Genomic DNA, 22,213 nt, shown 5'->3' with positions numbered 1-22,213 from the left:
GAAGAGTTGTCTCCCCTGCCTTATACGTATTCATAAAAACGAGATTTTGTCAGTCAAATTCTCACGTTATTTATCATAAGATATCGACGATGGTTTCGAATATTTTTTTTGAACCTTAGTACTAGACCCTTGTGTCTCCAGACTAGGCCATCGTTATATTTATATCTAACGGAATTGTCCCCGTATTTTCCCCTTTAATAACCTCATAGTCCTTAAGAAAGCTATGTATTTAATTTTTCACCCTAACACTATAAGTCATGACAACAGTTATAAATGATCGACAAAAACTTCATCGAAGCTTTACTAAATGGATACACTCTATAATTTTGCAAAATTAAACGTAACTACATCATATTCGCTTTAACGTAACGCAACCGTAAACAAGAATGTCAATGTTTGTAAAAAGTATGTGTTAAGTATAATAAAATATTAAAATTATTAAACTTAGCTTACCTGTTGACACAGTTGATATTAAAACAGATATGAAACAAAATAGCACAAGTCCTTGCGAGGAAAAACCTCTCTGAAAAACTGTCAAAGTCACCATAGTGATCGAAATGGTGGTCTTTCAATGACCAATGTCTTTGATTCAGATCTCTTCCACGCTAAAGATGACCATCCACCAGAAAATGTTTCCGCCTTTTCTCTGACTGTTTTACACTATATATGTTTTACACTATATATTTACAAAAATAAAATAGAAACACAGCCCCAACTCCACTATAACCGCTTTCTTACGTTTGTTTTGTTTTAATATGACTGTTGTGCAATGGTAGTTGTTTATGTAAACCATGTAGTTAAACGTTACAAAATAACGGAATGTCCGTGTTCGAACCCTTCGTCGTCGTCGACAGATAGGGGGTGTTAGCTGTGACAGGCACGCATATCATGGGTTAGATCGGGCAAGGTCCGAGATTTGATGACATTTTGATATTTTACTATCAAAATCATTATCTGAAGCAGTAATCAGGATTTTAAGTTATTATCTTAGGTGAAAATTTCAAGTTGTTTTAGTGTTCGTATTATTGACATGTGTACTTACTTATGAATTGGCTGACTATGTATTATCATCACTATTATATGAGTTGTTGCTTTATATGAGTCTGACCATTGCTTATGTTGTCCGCATCATGGGTGTGTATTATATACTTGTTAATTGACTGACTATGTATTATCATACACTTGCTGTTTGATATTTGTCTGACCAATGACTATGGTGTCTAAATTACTAGCGAATCCAAGGGGAGGAGGGCGCACTCGCACACCACCCCCTAAAATTGCCCAATTAATTGAATTACTTGTTATTTCAACATAGGAGAAAGGGTTATAAAATACGCCCCAAATGCACCATTTCGGACTAGTCATTGTTAAATTTTTCGTGGGGGAGTACCCTCTTCCAACCCCGGTCAACACTTTAAGCTAAATAAATTTTGGATCTGAGGAAGGGCGCAGGTCAAAAGGTTACCCCTTAAATTTCGCCCCCTCTAACGCCAAGTCCTGGGTCCGCCCCTGTATATATGTTGGCTATTTACCTATACCAAGTATATGTTTTATTGCATGTGTATGTTAAGGAAACCCGTCGAACCCTGTTGGCTCGAACTCGCTTGGCTCGATTTCCTCGTTGGCTCGAATTGGATGTAAAAAGATCGTTATTCTACCCAATCTAAGCATTCACGCTTAGCTCGAATTTCTCGATGCCCGAGGTTTATTCGCCGGTTCCTGTGAGCCTTTTGGGTGTATTTTATAACTTTCCTTCTCCTGTTTTGAAAACGAAACTAGTGTAATGGACGAAATTAGGGGGGGGGGGGGGGCGCCAATATTTAACTAAATATGGTAATTTGGCCTTTAAAAATTAAAAAATAGTCGGTCGTTCATTTTCATTTTAAATAAAAAAAAATAGAGAAAAAAGTACTGCCAAAACATTATCTGTTAAAAATCGGTCAATTATTTCAGGTAATCAGTAATAAACCAGCTTTCAAATGATACCAAAATCAGGCACCAAAACTCATAACGAGTCATAACGATAGAAAATGGCTGAAGAGTTCCGAATGAAAACGGAAGTATTATTTGTACATCAAGTACCTAAAGAGTTCCAGAGTTATGGCCCTGTTTTAAGTTGAAACCAAATATATAGACATTATTGTTTTGTTTTGTTTTATGTGAGTTCATCATGGTCTGCCCGCGCCCATTTGCTGCATTATGGTTGACTCCGCCGTGGCGCCATCACTACTTAATGAAAATGTGTTTTTAAATGCAAAACGTTACATGAGATAGAAGTGACAGCAATTCGCAGTAAAATCCTGACACTGTAAGATTTGAAGAAACAGAGCGAGATACAATAGATCCATGTGCGATACCCTAGCAAGCTCTTTGCGAAGAGGCCTCTTGATTCTTTAACGGACTCGGTGTAAAGCATCAATATACGGGATACAACGTTCCTAGGTTGAACCAGTATTGAGTACACCATTTTCTCAGTACAGCCCTTTAAATGACAAAAGCTAGGCAATGGAGCTACTAACTGGTACCATAATTTTACGTATTTCGGTTCAAAGCGGTCGGGGTATGAACCATCGACCTTCTGCAGCCGAAGCGAGCGCTCTAACATTTAGCTATTCTTGGTTGCTTTCCAACTTCAACGTTTAACACTACACAGGGGGCATGGTGCGTTGTTATGACACACCCCTATGTCAACGACCCGCCCACCCCCACCCCCTCTCCCCTTATCAATAACCAGAAAGGTAAAATTATTTCCAGGAAGAATTGTGATAAATTAGGGGGAGGGGAGAAGATGCCGTTGGGTGTAGCATTACAACGCATCCAAGCCCCTGTCATTCACCACAACTCAAGATTACAAAATTAAGCTAAAACTTTTAAAAAATGGATGAAAATCTATCAATTAATTTATATTGGCCGAATCATTAAGTATAGTTTTAATCATTAAATAAAAGTACAGTATTGCCATGCAACACATGTAATTCTTGGAATTCTAGTGTTAAAATTAACCATGACATGACACAATCAATGAGGCTATATAATAAGCATACAATAAGCATACACATTAATTTTGTTTTTCTGTTGGTTAACACCGGGAGCAGGATTTCTTATTGGTTTACATAATGATTATTCAAGTATTTTGACGAATAGATAAAAGTAGCTTCGTTCCCGGACATAAGGTGATAACAATCGGAAGACCTCGGCCAGTATCTAACAGGAATTTTCGAAGCTTGCCGGATATACCCGAGTTGTTACAATTGTCTATCTCGAAGCTTGCCGGAGATGGGCGAGTTGTTACAATTGTCTATCTCGAAGTTTGCCGGAGATGACCGAGTTGTTACGATAGAAGGAGATAATAGATAAGTTTATCAGCATTTGATAGATTAGTCTTTTCGAAAATCATTATCTTAATGTAAGCCATCATTTTTTTATGTTTCTCCTTATTTTTATAATATTGTATTATAAATAACTCTTGCACATATAAACAGATGAGATTAGCGCATAAAGATACAAAATAAATGTTATCTATAAGTATTGCCGAAAATCGGATTTAAATGATAATTAAATTTGCAAAAGGGTTGGGCCACAGGTTATTAAAAAAAATAAGTAAGTTCCTTAATTTTATCGAGTTTACAATACACTTCATTACATAGGTGGTAGTATCGCAAAGGGATAATTATACAGTCAAACTCGTTGGTTCGACATCGCTTGGCTCGATATCCCCGTTGGATCGAACCGGATAAAAAGGACCGATTTTTTTTTCTATATGTACATATAAAATTCGATCGGATGGCTCAATTTCATGAGGTTTGTTTGTATAGTGATTTTATACGGACTGTACAAATGTCTACGTTCTTCGGCCGGTGGGGATCTATACCCCCCCCCCCCCCCACATACACACACCCCCTGCCCTCTCTCTCTCTCTCTCTCTCTGCTTGACTCGTTATTCGCGAGGCTCAGAGTATTTTGGAAGGTCCCGGGGATGTCGAGCCAACGGGTTTCGACTGTATACATACAAAGCTGAACCGCGGCAGTATAAACAACACCGATAGTAAATATACAACAAAATCATTGTATATTCATTGAAAAAAGCTATCTCAGACTAGAAGATAGATTTTATCTGGAAAAGAGTAATTTCATTAACTATATAGTTGTTTGCTTACAAAACTCCGCATACTCCGAAGTAGTTACAAGAATTATCTTTCATGCCATTACTTTTTGTGAAACATTTCTGTGATTTTTTTTATGATAATTGTGCATCATTGTTATATTTAGTATTTATTCATTCAGCTTAAAAACTATAAGGACAAGTGATTATAAAGCGATGTTCGACTTTGATATTTGAACACTGCAACAGTTAATGTGCCAGTACCGTGACGTAGATTTAATGCAACTTTCATCATCTCAATTAATGTTTTACAGTACAAAATTAATGAACTTTTGTTAAATATAGGTAAATACAAAAATTACAATTTTAGGTTATTCCCGGGAACGCGTATTTCACAAAATTGCAACATTTTTTTTTTAATAACATGTAGATTAGTATCGTGCTTTTGAAAGCCACGGAATCGATTTGTCATTTTTATACTTAATTTCAAAGTTTGTAAAATTATTTTTATATAATGAAGAAAATGGTTCAGATATTTTATATGAAAGTTTCTGTTTAATTCCGTAATAATGTAATAATGTAATTCATTATGCCACTTGGACCAAAGCTATTTTTTGCCTAGCAGTAACACTTCAGCAGAAAGGAGAGTTTGATGCCTGAAACAATTAAAGATCTGATGCCTGGATATTCAGGGGGCAAACATAGCTTAGAACTAATGCAGAAGATTCGTCTATTAGTGTTTAGTCTCAAAGATAGTCACAGTGTTGGTAATTAGTTCGTCGTTACCATAATAGCTGGATTAATCTAATATTTTAGTGTCAGAAAACCGTAGCCGATTTAAACATACTGAAGTTTAAGACAAAAAAATATTTGCTAGTATTCTACATCATTGTTATATAGACAAAATCGTTTTTTAGATATGAATCTAAGAAGATTGTTATGTAACTCCTTAATACAATGTCATTTTGACTTTGCATCGACATCTTGGTACAGTGGTATATCTAAACAATTCAAGAACAGATTACAGGTCACTCAGAACAAAGTTGTAAGATTTATTTATGGCTATGATTGTAGAACTTCCCTGAAAGTCTCGGCTTTCAGTAATATTGGATGGCTTAATATAGAAAATAAGATAAAGCAACTACGACTAAACCAAGTACATAAAATCTTTAATAGCAAATGCCCATCATACTTACATGAACATTTTACTTAAGTCTCATCCACACATTCTTACAACAGTAGACATAGTGCTGGAAATTTTAAAGTGCCACAGGCTGACAGTGTTATATTAAATACTTTCTTTTATCAAGCAATCCAGAACTGGAACAGTCTTCCAATAAAGTTAAAAGAATTGAAAAATAAGAATACTTTTAAAAAAGAAGTGAAACCACATCTTATTGTTGGTATGAAATGTGCAGAAATGGAAGATTTCCTATTTTATTAATTGTTATTCATTTAATCTTGCATATCAGTTCAAAGATTTTTGTCATTTTATGCTAAAGTGTCATATGGTTTTAACAGTCGGTTGCATTATAACTGTAAAAGTTCGATCTCAAACATTTAATCATTCTTTAACTGGTCAAGAGTACATGCATGTATTTTTGTATAAGAAAACCTAATTTAAACAGCTTACAACTGAGATCTTGGCAAATAATAATATTTGTCATAAGGACCCCATTGGAAATAAGTTGAATAACTTTAATGGGTTATACTATGTTATATATTTGTCACATTGAATTAAATCTGTATTAACGCACGTATGTATCCAAAGCATTCTAATGATGTTGTGCTTTAGTATAGATATCATCACTAATACTTTGTTAGATGTAAAAAGAGTTTGCAAAATACGCGTTTAGTATATATAAAATCCCCTAACCTTGGTTGTCAGGTGTTCTGTAGCCTTTGTGCGTTATGCGGTCAAGTATTTTGCCGATCGGGCACCTGTTTTGAAAAAAGTTCATTTTTTCTTAAATAAACCAATAATCCTATCTATATTTCTTAGCAGAAAGAAACACATTATTTTTTAAAATTTTAGTAGAACAACCCATCATCATTTTGAACCCTGTTATTATTTAAATTCGTAATTATTTATAATTCGAACATTCCCCTGCTTTGTTGTTGTGGAGACGTTTACAAAATGGCTGACAAACTTGTTTATTTTTGGTCAGTATACCAAAGTTGATATCTGTTTCGGCTAAATTTGTTTGGAAAATGGGTGGTTTGTTTAATGATCAAGCAAATTTTAAGCCTATACATGCACTTTATATGCAAATTTCAAACATTCTGTAGATTTTTAAAAAAATCCTTTGATGTTTTTGACGAAATAGAAGTGCATGTTTCTTTCTAAATGTAACCAATTAAAGCTCTGGTAAGAAAGATTTTGCAAGAGATATTTAAATAGATTTGCAGAATTTTGTGAGCTCTTTGATAGATAGATGCAACTTCATAACAACACAATAAATTGCCAGTCTATTTAGTATGAACAAATAATACATTTTAATGCATTTTAGTACATTTACATGTAATTAGAAAAAAAAGCTGAAAAATAAAAGAATACAGTTTATCAACACAGGTTTTAGTAATAGCACTATGTAGGAGCTAAATTGACATGATTTCCATGAATGAATGAATCAATTCATTACTGTACCAGTATAAACTCTACAGATAATGAATGTTCAGTAAATTTAGAGATGATATAATTATGATTTTTTTTTGTTTTTGTTTCAGATGATATAAATGTCTCAAGATGTAGCCATTTCATCAAGAACAGTAATTTAAAACATTGAAGCAGATTCAAGCACTTTTAATTGAAAAGGAAAGCCAGTTACATTCAGTAAAATGGCGGAGACAAAGTCAATGAGAGTCCTGCCGAGTGGGAAAATCTACAGGCAGATGTTTGAAGCTCAGGTAATATAAATGAAATCTATTCAAATGAGGGCGGCAAGATAGACATAAGCTCACAGAGCTTTTTTAACCAACTTTTTTCAGGATTATGTACAGTGGTGGAAATTGACACAAGCCCGCTAGCCATGCACTGGTAAAATGTTTCTGGGCTTACTCAAATTCTGAATTTTATATAGCAGGGCATAATTGTTCAAAAATTTGATGCCAAGAAATAGTATAAGAATTTGGGCTTGTTCATCCAAAAGTCTAATTTTGAAGACTGTATGTATAGTAACAACAGTTGTACAACAGCAAGAAAGAGGAATATAAAATTATTTATTTACGACCATGACAACATGGACAATGATGACATGATAACACTAAATGATTGTTTTTACTGTATAAATTAGTTATGTAAATGTTTGTCTCTAAAAAATACATTACAAAGCTTTTATACCTTGTTCATTTACAGGTCCAGTTGAATAGAAGTCTGACAAAGATCCAGAGAGATTCAACATCCGGCACCAGGACAACCCAAACATTGGCAAATATTCCTGTTGTCCATCTTTCCAAAGGTAACTAATGTGAAAATAAAATTCAGAATTTGTCTTTTGAAGAATCTAGGGTTTTCTTTTTTTCCATTAAAATGTTTTTGTAAAGAGATTTGGTGAATTCTTAAAATATAGTTGTCTTTTACCTTTTCTGTATATATTTAAAGCGGTCTTGTTGATATTACGCAAAATATGCACAAATGTTTTGTATATCTTACGCCTAAAGGGTTAGCTAGAGTTTAAGTAACAGAACAGTGGTCTAAATTTTTACAAAAGCTCATCTGTATGCCTGGCACCGGTTAATACTTTTATGGTGTGCTTGCATGCTTACAATTTAACTTTTTAGCTTGTCATAGCAGTGGTGTCATTGCTAGTTTTAGCAGTTTCTTCATCGTCTATGTTCTGAAAATACTTAAACCTTGGCCGTAAGTAATTCAAAACCGCTTGAGATAACTCATAACCAATAACTTTGTCTTGAATTATTGAAAAGTTATTTGCCTGTTTCTAGTCTGAAAAAAAATCATGGAAAAACTTTGAATTGGCCATAACTTATGAACTGTTGCTCACATTTTGCCAGGAACAGTGTGCACATGTGTAGCAAGGCCCATACCTCTGTATGTGATAATTGTAGAGTAATGGCCCCTGTTCACTCAAGCGTGCCTTTGTTTATTACAATTGACCAGGCTTGTTACAATTTTCAAAGCAAATAGTTATTGTAAGGATCTGGGAGAATTGCTTTGAAAAAAAAACTCATTTGCTGTTTCTGACAGTATAAATAAGTATATTAATAATCTTCTGGTACATTCACAGATGAAGTGGAACATGGAATCCTTGGTGAAAGACAGCGAACTTGGGCTGACGGCTTCCCTAATGACCCATACGTTGAAAACCCTGTTGTTTACAAGTTAGTTCATTTGGAACACTTAAGCTCCTCTGTTTTTCATAGAAAAAGTGAAAGAATTGTTATAGCTATATTTTCATCGTCGTCGTCGTCATCGTCGTCGTCGTCGTCATCATCATCATCATCATCATCATCATCATCATCATCATCATCATCATCATCATCATCATCATCATCGTGCAAGAGACCTTATGCTAGAAAAATGTTCAAGAAATCATCATCGTTGTTGTTGTCATCGTCGTCGTCGTTGTTGTCATCGTCATCATCATCATCATCATGCAAGAGAGTCTAATTTTGACCTCAAAAAATGCTCAAGATATTCAGTATTTGTGTACACATGTTGCCACAAATGAACATAACTCCTGCTTCAATAATTGTTGAGTGATGCCCTTTGATAGGCTGAGAAAAGATAATGTATCTGTTTCCATGTTTTTTGTTTTGCCTGCGAAGGTAGGTATAACTTTTCCCAGCAGCAGTGTTTTCGGCAGCATTACAGTTTTGTTTTCATTCAATAACTATTGAATGACTTAGTGTAGAGACTCCAAATTTGGTATGTATTTAAGGGTCAGTAGGTCAGAAGGTCAAAGGTCATGGTGACCTTTACTGGTCACCTTTACTTTACATGTTTGGCCTCTCATCTGATTCGCAGAATTCTCGTGTTTATTAAGTTCGTTTAGAAATATTTAAATGATAAGGACACAAAACCAGGAATTAATGCTGTGGATTTTCAACTGATATGATAAATAATTATACACTACCTTTTGAAAACTTTCAGACAATATGCGGATTATGTTGGAACCAAAATGAAGGAACCAGTCAGTTCGCTGGAAGGGAAGGAGGTCAGAGGTCTGCCTGATGTTGTTGGTAAGAGATTATGTAAAAGTTTAACAGTTATAGACATGTTAGTTTATTAGAAGGGAAGGAGGTCAGAGGTCTGCCTGATGTTGTTGGTAAGAGATTATGTAAAAGTTTAACAGTTATAGACATGTTAGTTTATTAGAAGGGAAGGAGGTCAGAGGTCTGCTTGATGTTGTTGGTAAAAGAGTATGTCATAGTTTAACAGTTAAAGACCTGTTAGTTCATTAGAAGAGAAGGAGGTCAGAGGTCTGCCTGATGTTGCTGGTTAGAGATTATGTAATAGTTTAACAGTTATAGACCTGTTAGATTATTAGAAGGGAAGGAAGTCAATTGTTTACCTGATTTTGTTGGTAAGAGATGATGTAATACACTGTAGTAAAACAGCGATTGCTCGAGGACGCGGGGGACAAGCTAAAATCTCAAGTGATCCGATGTTTTGAATGACACAAATTTCTCTTTTAGTCTGTTCTGAAATGTCTTACAATGTATTTTTAAAGTTCAAAGTTGAATGTTTACTTTGGCACCGATTATGTATTGCTTTGTGGAAATCGGCGCTTATAAACCTGTTAGTTTGATAGAAATTGAAGGAGGTCAGAGGTGTTTTTGATATTGTTGGTAATAGGTTATAGTTACAGTACATGCTTTTAACACTAATAATAAAAAGTGGAAAATTGTATACATTGACGTGGTATTGTATATATATAAATATGTCGGATCAATTCAACAAAATTAAACTAAGTAACAAAATTTTGAATGTTTTGAACTATTGAAAATCTCTTAATGTTTTTTTCACAGTTGCTGCCAAAGAGAAGTCAAACATCATTGAAAGGATAGCTGCCAGCCGTAAAGAGCGACATGAATCCACTGTTGAGGAGATGCATCAGGAACTAGCACTTATTAATGCTGTAAGTGAGATAAAAAAATTGACAAAAGGGCAATCGATAGTATTTTTAAGACCAAAATTTGTTTACAAAAAGTTTTTTTAATTGTTTAATTGTATGAGAATCTTGTGATTTTAAAAGCTTGTCTGCCTATAAATTAATTGCTTGATTTTCATCCTCGCCTGCCCCCTCTTTTTTCTGCCGCTATTCATTGATTCAAATAAAAACATTGAACTAAGGTTTATATTTGCGTATCAGTCTGATACTCTCAGGGAACAGCACATGTAAAAAAGGAGGATTGTTTTGATCATGTTTATGGTTCTTCTAGAAACGCATGTATATGGTTCCTTATAAAAAAGAAAGAGAATGAACGCATATTCAATGGTAAAGCAGTTATCTAAGAAAAATAAAAAAATAAAATATCTTGCCTCCCCAATTTAAATAAAAACATTTGGCTGAAAATCTAGCAATAAGTGTTGTTTTATTTAAAAGTCATTATTTTATTTTTTATTGGACAACTGGAAATTGTGCCTTGTTATCTCAAATTCCTGCTCAGCTCCACGACAAATATTGAAAAAAGTTAGAAATACTCCCTTTTTTGTTATTACATAAAGTCTAATTTTAGAAAACGATCTGCGTTCACCTCCAGCATCTTATTTGTGTATATAGTAAAATACTGTCCTATATGTTGAATTGCTTTGTAATAGCCGCTAACAACTATCTTATCACTTAAATATGTATTGCTGTTTGAATTACATGTTTTGTGTCTTACTGTTGCTTTTATTTAAATTTCACTTAATGCATTGGACCAGATTTAAATTATAAATATGTTTTATCTTGTAACTTTTGATGTATCTCGTAATGAAGCCTATAATCTCATTATAACCTATGTTTTAACATGTGATATTGTATATTTTCAGGTCTTTTGTTTGTCTGTTATTGGATAATCTATTATGTCGGAAAAAAGCTATCAGCTAGTGTTGTTTATGTTTATCATAACCGACTTTAAATAAAGATTATCTTATCTTATCTTAGTAGAATTACTTCCCTTTTCATTTAAAAGACATTAAAAATGCCATTGAATATATTTAATAGGAGATGGAGCCTAGAATATCGGATGCATGCTCTGACCTACTGAAGAGATTGGAAGAAGACGATGCCGAGATTGCAGGGAAACTGGCAAGGATTGAAAAGGAGGAGGTTTGTGTTTGCCTGATTTATGCTTGAGTCTTTAAGGCCTACTAGTTTAAGCATTCTATAAGTGACCCCCCCCCCCCCCACCCCCCACCCCCACACCCCCAAATCTGTATACAGTACACAACTTCTATGTAATAATCTTAATCGACTTGCCTTGATCCCTCTTATCAGATCTCTGGTCTGAGTATCCTGCTGTACAGTTTTGGAGGTTTTATTATAGAATTTGGACCTTAAATGGCCCTGAGACAATAAACAAATAAACAGGAATATGAACAAACACCAAAAAGCAACTGGCAGATAACCATTTTGAACAGAACTTTGTAGATCGAAGACTAAAATAGTTCTTTTTCAAAAGTTTTTTTGACAAAACAGAGCATTTTCCGTGACATTTTTTAATTAGTTATCAATTTATAATAGAGCTCTTATTTAAACTGTTTATGATGATATATCATTAAAAGAAGCATTTTGTTTACATTTCACCCAATGTTTTTCACTCTCTGACCCAATAAAACTTTAACAAGTCCCTTACAACATTTTTTTTAAAGTTGCAGTCTCGCAGATTGATTGTTTTAACAACTTTTTTATTTTTTGTCTTGGAATTAGTCAATTTTTGCCTAAATGACTGGAAACCAGTGATATAGGACTGCTGACAAAAGAGCAAATCGCAGTTTTCATATTTTCGTATGTTTGAAAATTTATGTTTTACCTCTAAAAGCATTACTAACACTTGAAAAAATAAAAAAAAACATTGGCAGTTTAACAAACAATTGAAATCTGTTCTATTGTGTGTTTTATATGACTTAGTTAAAGGCTCTAATACTGAAATTAGCTGATTCTGAGACAAAAAATAAAAATGGTCAAAACTGTCAATTTGTGAGAGTGCAGCTTTAAGAGCTATTTGTCCCTTTCCAGAAAATGATGTTACCCTAGTGTTCTACTTAAGAAATTGAATGTTTTTTACTTTTTGTTCTTAATCGATTTTTTTTTTAATATAGTCATGAATCTTAATCGATTATTGGAAATAATCTGAGTGAAATCGGACAAAAATCTTAATTGATTATTGGAAATAATCTGAGTGAAATCGGACAAAAATCTTAATCAATTATTTGAATAATATCTGAGTGGTTACTTGATCAATAATTAAGTTCATAATTGAAACTGAAGATACTCATTTTAAAGAAGTAATTATTAAAAATGAGTGTAAACTGATATTTATTATATGGAGTATATAAAATAGAATTCAGCTAATGACATGAAAGTCGAATTGCAAATAATGACTTTAAAGTATTCCCAACCTTAGTTTGATATAAAATAATATTATTTTCCAGGATCTTTTGAGCTACTCCCTGGAGAGTCTACATAATCTGTGGGACAACATTCAATCTCACTCTGAAGAAAGACAGTCATGGCTAACCTCCCTTGATGACTCTTTAAAGAAAGTGGAGAAGGATAGAATGGAAATGGTAAGGAGATTGAAGAGTACTTTTGGGTAGATATATTTGAGAGAGAAAAAATGAAAGAGGGTAATTACTGCCCTTGATGATTCTCTTTAGAAAGTAGATGGGGATAGAATGGAAATGGTAAGGAGATTGAAGAGTACTTTTGGGTAGATATATTTGAGAGAAAAATAAATGAAGGTAATTACTGCCCTTGATGACTCTCCAAAGAAAGTGGGGAAGGATAGAATGGAAATGGTAAGGAGATTGAAGAGTACTTAGGGGTTGATATATTTGAGAGAAAAATGAATGAGGGTAATTACTGCCGTTAATGACTCTCTTAAGAAAGTAGAGGAGGAATGAATAGAGATAGGAGGGAGTTTGAAGAGCTTTTAGAGGCAGATATTATGGAAAAAAAAGTTATAAAATGAAGGTAATTACTTCCCTTGATGACCCTCTTAAAAAATGAATAGGTAAGGAAATGGAAGTATACTCAGCGGTACTTACACTTTTTTAACATGATAAAATTGTTAGCTTGGTCGAAAAACATACCCCTTTTATTTCATGATTTCATGGTTCGTTTTCTCTTATTTTAGTCTTTTTCTCTGTAAGAAACAATTAAACACGCACACAGTGTTGGTAAGAAAATCAGCGACCGAATTTCCAGTGAAACATAACTTTTGCCCACCATACATCATAGCAAGTTCTATTTCAGATCCGTAGGGTTTTCAAGGACTATGCCAAGGCCTTAGAGAAGATAGCTCATATTCTTTCATCCGACCTACACAGGTTTATGGACAAAGAGTCACAGGTAGGAATGTGCTTTAGAAGAATACTGTATTCCTATTTGGGATATTTTTTCATTTTTTTAAGGAAAACAAAACCAAATTAATTTCTATGCTAGGGTGTTGTCATTTGCCATGATGATGAAATGAATTAAAGACTGGCACAAATACATCTAATTTATATACATATATTTCTCCTTGTTGTCATCATCATCATCATCATCATCATCATCATCATCATCATCATCATCATCATCATCATCATCATTGCATAGTCCTTCCATATAATAAGCCTCACTAAATGACCTTCAGCCTTTAGACAGATTTTTTCTTTGACAACATATTCACAGATATTATTTTAAGACAACATAAAACCATACGGTGGCGTATTGTCTTGCTGATGTTGACATAAATATGTATTTCAAGTTCCAGTCAATAAACATTGAAAACTATACTTAAGTATTTAGTACTGTATATATTACTGAGATTCATTTCTTAATTTCCAGCTTATCAACCAGACTGTTCTAAGTAACAGGCGAGCATATGGCGACCTCTTTGTCCGTCTTATGTCAACTGATATTGAGCGGGAAAAATCACAGCACACAGCATGGAAGAGACGAGTGGATGACTGGAAAATGCTGAAAACAGAACTGGCGGTCAAGAGATTCAAGTAATATAAGATTTTGTTTTGAAGATTTATCTATTTTCCTAACTTGTCTGTTGTTAGAAGAAAAAAAGCCTTAGTTTTAATGTTTGCACTGGCATCATTATAAAAAACTTTTATCTTTGGCCATAACTTGAATACCATTCAAATGAAACTCTGTATGCATATTGATGGATACAGTACACATGTGTACTGTAATTACAATATTTGATGAATTTAACAAATTATCCAAAATAATAACCCTGCATCAAAAAGACTGCTCAAATCAATTACCGATCGGCATAAGTCGTAAAGACAGTCACTAATCTGGTATCAATAAGCTGTTAAAACAGCACACTGTCATTGACAATTAAGTAATACCCATGTTTGGCACGTGCTAACTGATAAAGACAATACATGCGCCCTGACCTCCAGATCATCACTAAGTGGACCTATTTCTCGCAACTGGGAATGTTTCACATCCAAATTCCAAGCCCCCCGGGTTACTGATCATAACGCAAAACAATTTTCAAATTTACAGATTTTGAAATTCAAGCAGGGCACTTAAATGGCCTGGGGATGGCCCTGGTACAGTTAAGCCCATCTTACACTGGCTTAAATAATTGTCGAGATATGATACTTGTTCAACTGAGAAAAAAAGAAGAAGAGTACTGGCATTTCCGCCTTGGCGCTTTTGTTTTGAAATGATTACTGTTGGCCTGTGTTATGCAGACAATGCAACAAAATATATCTTAAATATATAGTAAAATACCTGTAAGATGTGATGCTTAATGCTCAAGCAAAGGTACTATTAGTATATAGGCCACTTTGTTCTATATTTATCACTTATCTATAAGTCTTTTATGGCAGATGTCAGTGTGGTAACGCCCCCTTGCGTAGAGACACAACTACATTACTCTTTGAAAGAATAGAGGCTGTTTTTACAATATGACATTTTATTCTAAATTTATCACTCATCTGCTGGTCTTTCAATAGAAGACAAGAGAGTGGTATCGCCCCCTGGTTTAGAGAAACACCTACAGTACATGCTGAAAGTATTAGGCCATTATTTGTATTTATGTATCATTTGATACTATATTGATCTCTCATCCGCAGGTCTTTCATGAAAGACAAGAGAGTGGTATCGCCCCCTGGCGTAGAGAAACAAATATAGTACATGTTGAAAGTAAAGAGGCCGTTATGACAATATGTGACTTAATTCTATATTTATCACTCATCTGCAGGTCTTTCATGGAAGATGAGAGAGTGGTATCGCCCCCTGGCGTAGAAAAACAACTACAGTACATGCTGAAAGAACAGGAAGTCCTGAACCAGAAGAGAATGGATCTGGTGAACCAGCTCAGGTTGGAAACAGAATAGTTGATTTGAATGATTTGTATTTAATTTTGATTTTATTTTGTATTTTAATGATGCAATCCTTGGCCAAAATTTTACCGTTTCATTGTGCTACAAAATTCTGTCAAGTTAAAATTTTGGCCAAAGATTGCATTATTAGAATACAAGCAAATCTCAAATATTTCAGTGTAGATAGGGTAAGAAATATTTTTATATCTTTTCTGTCAAAACAGTTATATAAAAATTTATGTCACTTACTTGTTTGTAAACATAGGTTGTCGCCCGTGGTGACCCATGTGGGAACCCCTTTTAGTCATGTGACTCCTCACCCTGATATAACCAGTAGTTGTCTTTTGATAAAACAACATTGCTTTATTTTAAGTAAATAAGCCAATCATTTATTATTTCCAATTTCAGGGACCTGATGCCGCCATCTTCTACCAAGACATCTGTCTATCACTGGAACAAGGGTGTTCAAGACATCTCACAGGAAATAGGTATCCAGGGATTATTTGTTTAAAAGCTGCTCTCTCACAAATAAACCGTTTTGTCATTACTATTTTTTTGGTCTTAGAAAGAGCCAATTTATTGCGTACTGGTAATTGTCTGAGAACGAGTGATAAAAGACAGTCATTGAAATAAGACTTTTGGATGAACAAGCCTAAATTCTTATACTATTGCTTGGCTTTAATTTTTTTAACAAGCCCTGCTATAAAAAATTCAGAGTTTGAGCAAGTCCAGAAGACATTTACCAGTGCAGGACTTGCGGTCTTGTGTTAATTTCGTCCACTGAAAGACTGCTGCCAATCGATCAGAACACAGTTTTTAGCTCCACTGGCCGAAGGCCATGGAGCTTATGTCGTCACAGATTGTCCGTCGTGAGTGCGTGCGTGCGTGCGTGCGTGCGTGCGTAAACTTTTACTTTAAACGACATCTCCTCTGAAACTGATAAGTGGATTTTGACAAAACTTCACAGGAATGTTCCTTTGGTGGTCCTTTACCAAAATTGCTCAAATGGTTCCGGTCCATTGCACAATATGGCCGCCAGAGCTAAAAATAGCAAAATCTTTAAACGACATCTCCTCTGAAACGGTTCGGCAGATTTTGATGAAACTTGACAGTAATGTTCCTTGGGTGGTCCTTTATTAAAATTGCTCAAATGGTTCTGGTCCATTGCACAATATGGCCGCCACAGCTAAAAATAGCAAAATCTTTAAACGACATCTCCTCTGAAACGGATAGGCAGATTTTGATGAAACTTGACAGAATTGTTCCTTGGGTGGTCCTTAACCAAAATTGCTCAAATGGTTCCGGTCCGCTGCACAACATGGCTGCCAGGGCAAAAAAATAGAAAAACCTTTAAAGAACATCTTCTCAGAAACCGATGATCAGATTTTGATGAAACTTAACAGAAATGTTCCTTGGATGGTCCTTTATCAAATTTGCTTCAATGGTTTCGGTCCACTGCACAAGATGGCCCCCAGAGGTAAAAATAGAAAAACCTTTAAACGACTTCTCCTCAGAAACCGATGATCGTATTGCAATGAAACTTGACAGAAATGTTACTTGGGTAGTCCTTAACCAAAATAGCCCAAACAGTTCTGGTCTGCTGCACAACATGGGCACCAGAGCTAAGAATAGAAAAAAACGTTAAACTACATCTTCTCAGAAACCGATTATCAGATTTTGATGAAACTTTACATAAATGTTCATCGGGATGCCCTTTAACCAAAATTGCCCAAATGGTTCCGGTCCGCTGCACAACATGGCTGCGAGAGTTAAAAATAGAAAAACCTTTAAGGACTTCTCGTCCGCAGTCTTCACGAAAAACATTTTAACCTACTAGCCAGTTGGACTAGCATAATGGCATATTTTACTAGTCCGAATGACAATCTAGTAGTCCGACTATTTTGCCACATTATAAAACTGTATGCTTGAGGTAAATACCTATTTCAATTGAGCAGCTTGCAGTTTGAGTAAACATTTCTTTATTATGATGCTCATGCAGTGATAGGGAGTGACATCCTTCTGTTGGGAATAGTGCTCCTTGTTTTTCAGAACCTATGGGTACTATGTAAAAACAAAAGGCATCTTGCTTGAATAGACTGTATTAATATCAACATGGTTAGAAAAGAAATGCCATGCTTTAATAGCTTTGATTACATTTTACTACTGAATTAGCTCCCTTTAATAGAAAAAAAAATAATGTCTTAATTTTTCACGTATAGCATCTTTAAATAATTTTTAAACAATAATAATTTATGAGTAAACATATAAGCATAAAGTTCTCACAAAAAGATCAATTTAAAAACCTTACATTTATACATAGGAAAGTATATATAGACTGAACATTAATTTTCGTTTAAGTGACATTCTGAAAGTTTATGAAACAGCTATTTTTAGTAACTTAAATGGCCGAAAAGTGTAAGTGAAACACCAAGTCGATTCTATCTCGTCAGTTCTTGTTCAGGTTAGATATTTGCTTCATAATCTATTCAGATTAAATGTTAACCGATGATCAGATTTTGATGAAACTTGACAGAAATGTTCCTTGGGTGGTCATTAACCAAAATTTGTTAAATGGTTCCAGTCCACTGCACACCATGGCTGCCAGAGCTAAAAAATAAAAAAAACTTTATACGACTTGTCGTCGAAACCGATGACCTTTTTTCGATAAAACTTGACAGAAATGTTTGTTTGGTGCTCCTTTACTCAAATTGCCCAAATCATTTCGGTCCACTGCACAACATGGCAGCCAGAGCTATTAAAGTAAAAAAAAATATTAAATAACTTCTCCTAAAAAATTGATGATTGTATTTCTATGAAACTTGACGAAAATGTTCGTTAGGTGGTCTTTGCTTGAACCTTTTGGCCAGTGGAGCACAGGCACTGATGTGCCTCTTGTTCATATTTACGTTCAGAAATTGATGTTTTATGCTGAAAAAACTCTAATAGCATTAGTAACACTTTCAGCCACAAAACTTCAATTTTTGAGTGTAAATATTAAAAACTACCATCTGATATTTTGTCACCAATCTTATATCACTGGTTGTCAGATATTTACGCAAAAATTGATTTTTTCCGAGACAAAAAATAAAAAATGACAAAACGGTCAATCTGTGAGAGTGCAGCTTTAAATAGTTATGAATTGTTTGTTATTTCATTTTCTCATTGTCATCTTTTTTTATGTAAGTTTTCGACTTCTCTTTTCATATGGTGCTTTATTTTTATCAAATTTTCCAGATTCGTCCAACCAGGCCCATCTGTCAAGTCTACACAAGGAATATGAAGCTGTATGCCAAAACTGCCTAGAGGAAATAGAAAACATCAAGGTCAGTTCATTATATTTAAAGACAAAGATTGCTTAGGTGTCTATAAATTAATTGCTAGATGTTCATCCCCAGCAACCCTTTTTTTCCCACCACCCCCTTAAATGAACGTTTCAAATGATTTTAAGTTTGGTTGTAATTTGCAAAATAAGATTATTTTTTTTGAAGGCCAAGGTCATGGTGACAGCTTCTACAGAATAGATGTGCACTGCAGATAAGCAACACATACAATTTGTGGAATTCTAGTGTATTTGCAGTGAATGACTTGGCCTAAAAAAAGAGAAATTGGTTCGGGTTACTCGACCCTACCTACGATATGATGCAGACCCTCACGTTTTTACAGTCAATTGATAAAAAAATATTTTTTGAGTGTGTTTTAAAGTGTAGTTTAAAATCTTCAAAGGTTTATACAGAAGATAATTTAAACACTATTTTTCAAAGATGACAATAACGTTCTTACATAAAAAGTAATGAAAAATAAAAAATAAAAAAAGCCTACCTACCCTACCTGTTTGTGAAAAGGTTGTTACCCTAGTCAAACCATTTCTTTCGCCATTTAAGAAGTTTCAAACAGAATTCCTAGATTTGTTAAGTTTTCATTTTTTGTAAACTTTTCAGTTTTGAAATAAAGGTTTTAAACTTGCATTAAATCTCGGTAAATTATTTTCGTTTTGTATTGTATATTTTCAGCTTGAGCTAGTGGACACTGGTGTATGTAATGATAGCCGTGCAAAGACAGTTGTTGAACAGTTTATGATCCCACTAGTTGGAGACAGACAGAGGATCTATGAGCAGAATTTGGAAACAATGGAGGTTTGTGGGCTAAAACAAATATTCTGCAATTGGCTTCAAATAAGGTTTTTTTCCGCAATGAAATGTAATTTTGTTATTGTATAAATTAGCAAGATCCTTAATACAAATTATGGCCCCTGAATTATTTAGGAACTAAACAATGGGGAAGACAAGTGCTTTTTCAAAAAAGTAATCTCTAAGTTTAATACTTCACACAATTATTGACGACCATACTACAATTAGGTTACACAACACCATTTTATCCTAAATACAAATTATGGCCCCTTATTGACTTAGAAACATACGTTTAAATTTTAGAACACACTGTGTCCGGCTTAAGTTTGAGGACAAGTTGGGATTTACATTAATAATTTCTTTACCCTTCTTTCAATTGACTTTATTTTTCATACAATGGAAAAGGGCCATCATTCAATTAGGTAACAAAACTTCATGTTCTCCTAAATGCGAATTATGGCCCTTGATAAACATAAAAAGTTTGGTTAAAGTTTTAGGGCTACTTGGGAGTTGTACTCAAATCTCAAATACTGTTCATTCTATGGACTTCATACTTAACAAAGACATTTACAGCCACTGCGCTATTATCTTACATAACTCCATATTAACCAAAATACAAATTATGGCTCTTGATTGCCCCTTTTTTTACTTTTCATTTCATTTTTTTATTGCTTTTGTCAGGCACAAATTAGAATTTACATTATTTATGCATTCATTTTTAATACAAAGCAGCGTAGAGTCGAGTGTGCTCTTGTTAGTGTTAGACAAAATTTGTTAGAAGTTTAAGATATTTACATGAAACTTGGTATAAATGCTATGATAGTTGCATTTTTACATGTATACTGTGTAAATGCTATACTATACTTGAAGACTACCATAATTTCTAAATTACAATAAAAAGAATGAAACACTATTGTGTTTTCACTATTGAATTATAATCTCCAACAGTAATTTTGACATGTTTAATCATGAGGCCTTTTAAAGTATTAATTTATAGAACACATGTTCAAACACAATTTTGTTACACATATTTCATAACTTTATTGACAACCCTTTCAACCTTTTTTTTCCTTTTTCAGAAATCTCTTGAAGAACAGAACAAACAGACAACAGAAGACCTGAAGTCCTTGTTTAAGTTTGCCCAGGGTGCCGCCCATGTGTGGGATATGCATGAAATAGGGCTTGCAAGACAAGAGAGGGCCCTTCAAGAAAAACTTGAGCAGTGTAGGCAACAACATGACAATCAAAATCAGGTGGGTGGGGAAAATATTTTTAACTTATTTTTTAGGTTATAATTTTATAGGGAATTTGATAGGTAAATGAATGAATGGTAATGTTGTATGTTCAGAAAAAAGTGATTTAAATACAAGATAGGGCCATTTAAGGAAAACTAGAGAAGTGTAGGCAACAACATGAAAGTCAAAGTCAGGTGGGTGGGGAAAATAGTTTTAAGATATTATTTAGGAATTATTATTTCATGGGAAAATTAATAGGTAAATGAATGGTAGTGTGAGATGTGAAACTAATTAAGGTTGTAAAACCAAAGATGTCCCAACAAGGAAAAACTGGAAGACATGGACATGATAATCAAAATCGTATGGTTGGGGAAATTGTTATCTTACACTCTTATGATGTCAATATCTTAAGGTGGTAATTGATAAGTAAACGAATGATAGTGATGAGAGAGATGGGGTGTCATGATATTTGGTTGGCATTACAGGAAAGTGTTGGGAAAATGTTCTTGTCAGTTTAAATAATGTTTAGAGGGCTTGTTTTTGTTAAGATACAGAGAAAGAGAAGAGATCGCAGAAAGTCAGAAAAAAGCCCTTTATATGTTGTATAATTGTTATGATATTTTGTTGTTAGCAGCTGTTTTGTATGACAAGGAAGCTTATCTTGATATTATCACTGAATGTATGACACAAGATGACACAGACAAAGCTGAAAAAATACTTAAATATGCAGGAAAATTTCCACAGTATTTTGTCATTAGCTCTACAAATATAAATTGCTCTCTTGTAAAAGAGAAAGCTCATTTTGATATTTTATGGATCCTATGAGACTAGATACCTCATAGAAACAGTCCAGATGCCACAGAGGAAAGAGTCTGGAAAAATACCTTAACATATTGCATTATTTTCATATAATTTTGTCATTAGCTCTACAAATATAAAATTGCTGTCTTGACGGATGAAGAAGCACAGTTTGACATCATCATGGACTGTATGAGGCAAGATGCCACAAGGAAAGTCAAATATCTTAAAAATGCTGGACAATTTCAACAGTATTTTGTCATTAGCTCTACAAATATAAATTGCTTTCTTGTAGGAAAAGGAAGCTCATATTGATATTATTATGGACAGTATGAGACAAGATGCAACAAAAAAACAGTCTGGAAAAATACTTTTGTTTATTGCATTATTTCTTGTGTAATTGTGTCATTAGCTCTACAAATTGCTTTCTTTAGGATAAGAAAGCTCACAT

The 22,213-nt window shown here is 34.1% G+C and overlaps 1 protein-coding gene across 1 annotated transcript in view; it reads left to right on the top strand.

The window, feature by feature from the left end:
• The first annotated feature begins 6,042 nt into the window (after positions 1-6,042).
• LOC128224144 (coiled-coil domain-containing protein 180-like) overlaps positions 6,043-22,213 on the top strand; it is a 58,307-nt gene continuing 42,136 nt past the window's right edge. The window contains exons 1-15 of the mRNA XM_052933852.1: positions 6,043-6,265; positions 6,830-7,009; positions 7,458-7,560; positions 8,347-8,440; positions 9,213-9,301; positions 10,091-10,200; positions 11,272-11,376; positions 12,702-12,836; positions 13,525-13,620; positions 14,101-14,264; positions 15,482-15,601; positions 16,011-16,090; positions 18,837-18,925; positions 19,613-19,735; positions 20,809-20,982. Of these exons, the coding sequence (XP_052789812.1) occupies positions 6,941-7,009; positions 7,458-7,560; positions 8,347-8,440; positions 9,213-9,301; positions 10,091-10,200; positions 11,272-11,376; positions 12,702-12,836; positions 13,525-13,620; positions 14,101-14,264; positions 15,482-15,601; positions 16,011-16,090; positions 18,837-18,925; positions 19,613-19,735; positions 20,809-20,982 (1,551 nt within the window). The 5' untranslated portion in view covers positions 6,043-6,265; positions 6,830-6,940. The remainder of the gene's footprint in view (positions 6,266-6,829; positions 7,010-7,457; positions 7,561-8,346; positions 8,441-9,212; positions 9,302-10,090; positions 10,201-11,271; positions 11,377-12,701; positions 12,837-13,524; positions 13,621-14,100; positions 14,265-15,481; positions 15,602-16,010; positions 16,091-18,836; positions 18,926-19,612; positions 19,736-20,808; positions 20,983-22,213) is intronic.

This window comes from Mya arenaria, chromosome 17, assembly GCF_026914265.1.
Source record: "Mya arenaria isolate MELC-2E11 chromosome 17, ASM2691426v1".
NCBI classification, from domain to species: domain Eukaryota; kingdom Metazoa; phylum Mollusca; class Bivalvia; order Myida; family Myidae; genus Mya; species Mya arenaria.
Note: the sequence above shows the minus strand (reverse complement) of the source record. Positions and strands in the feature narration are given on the sequence as shown.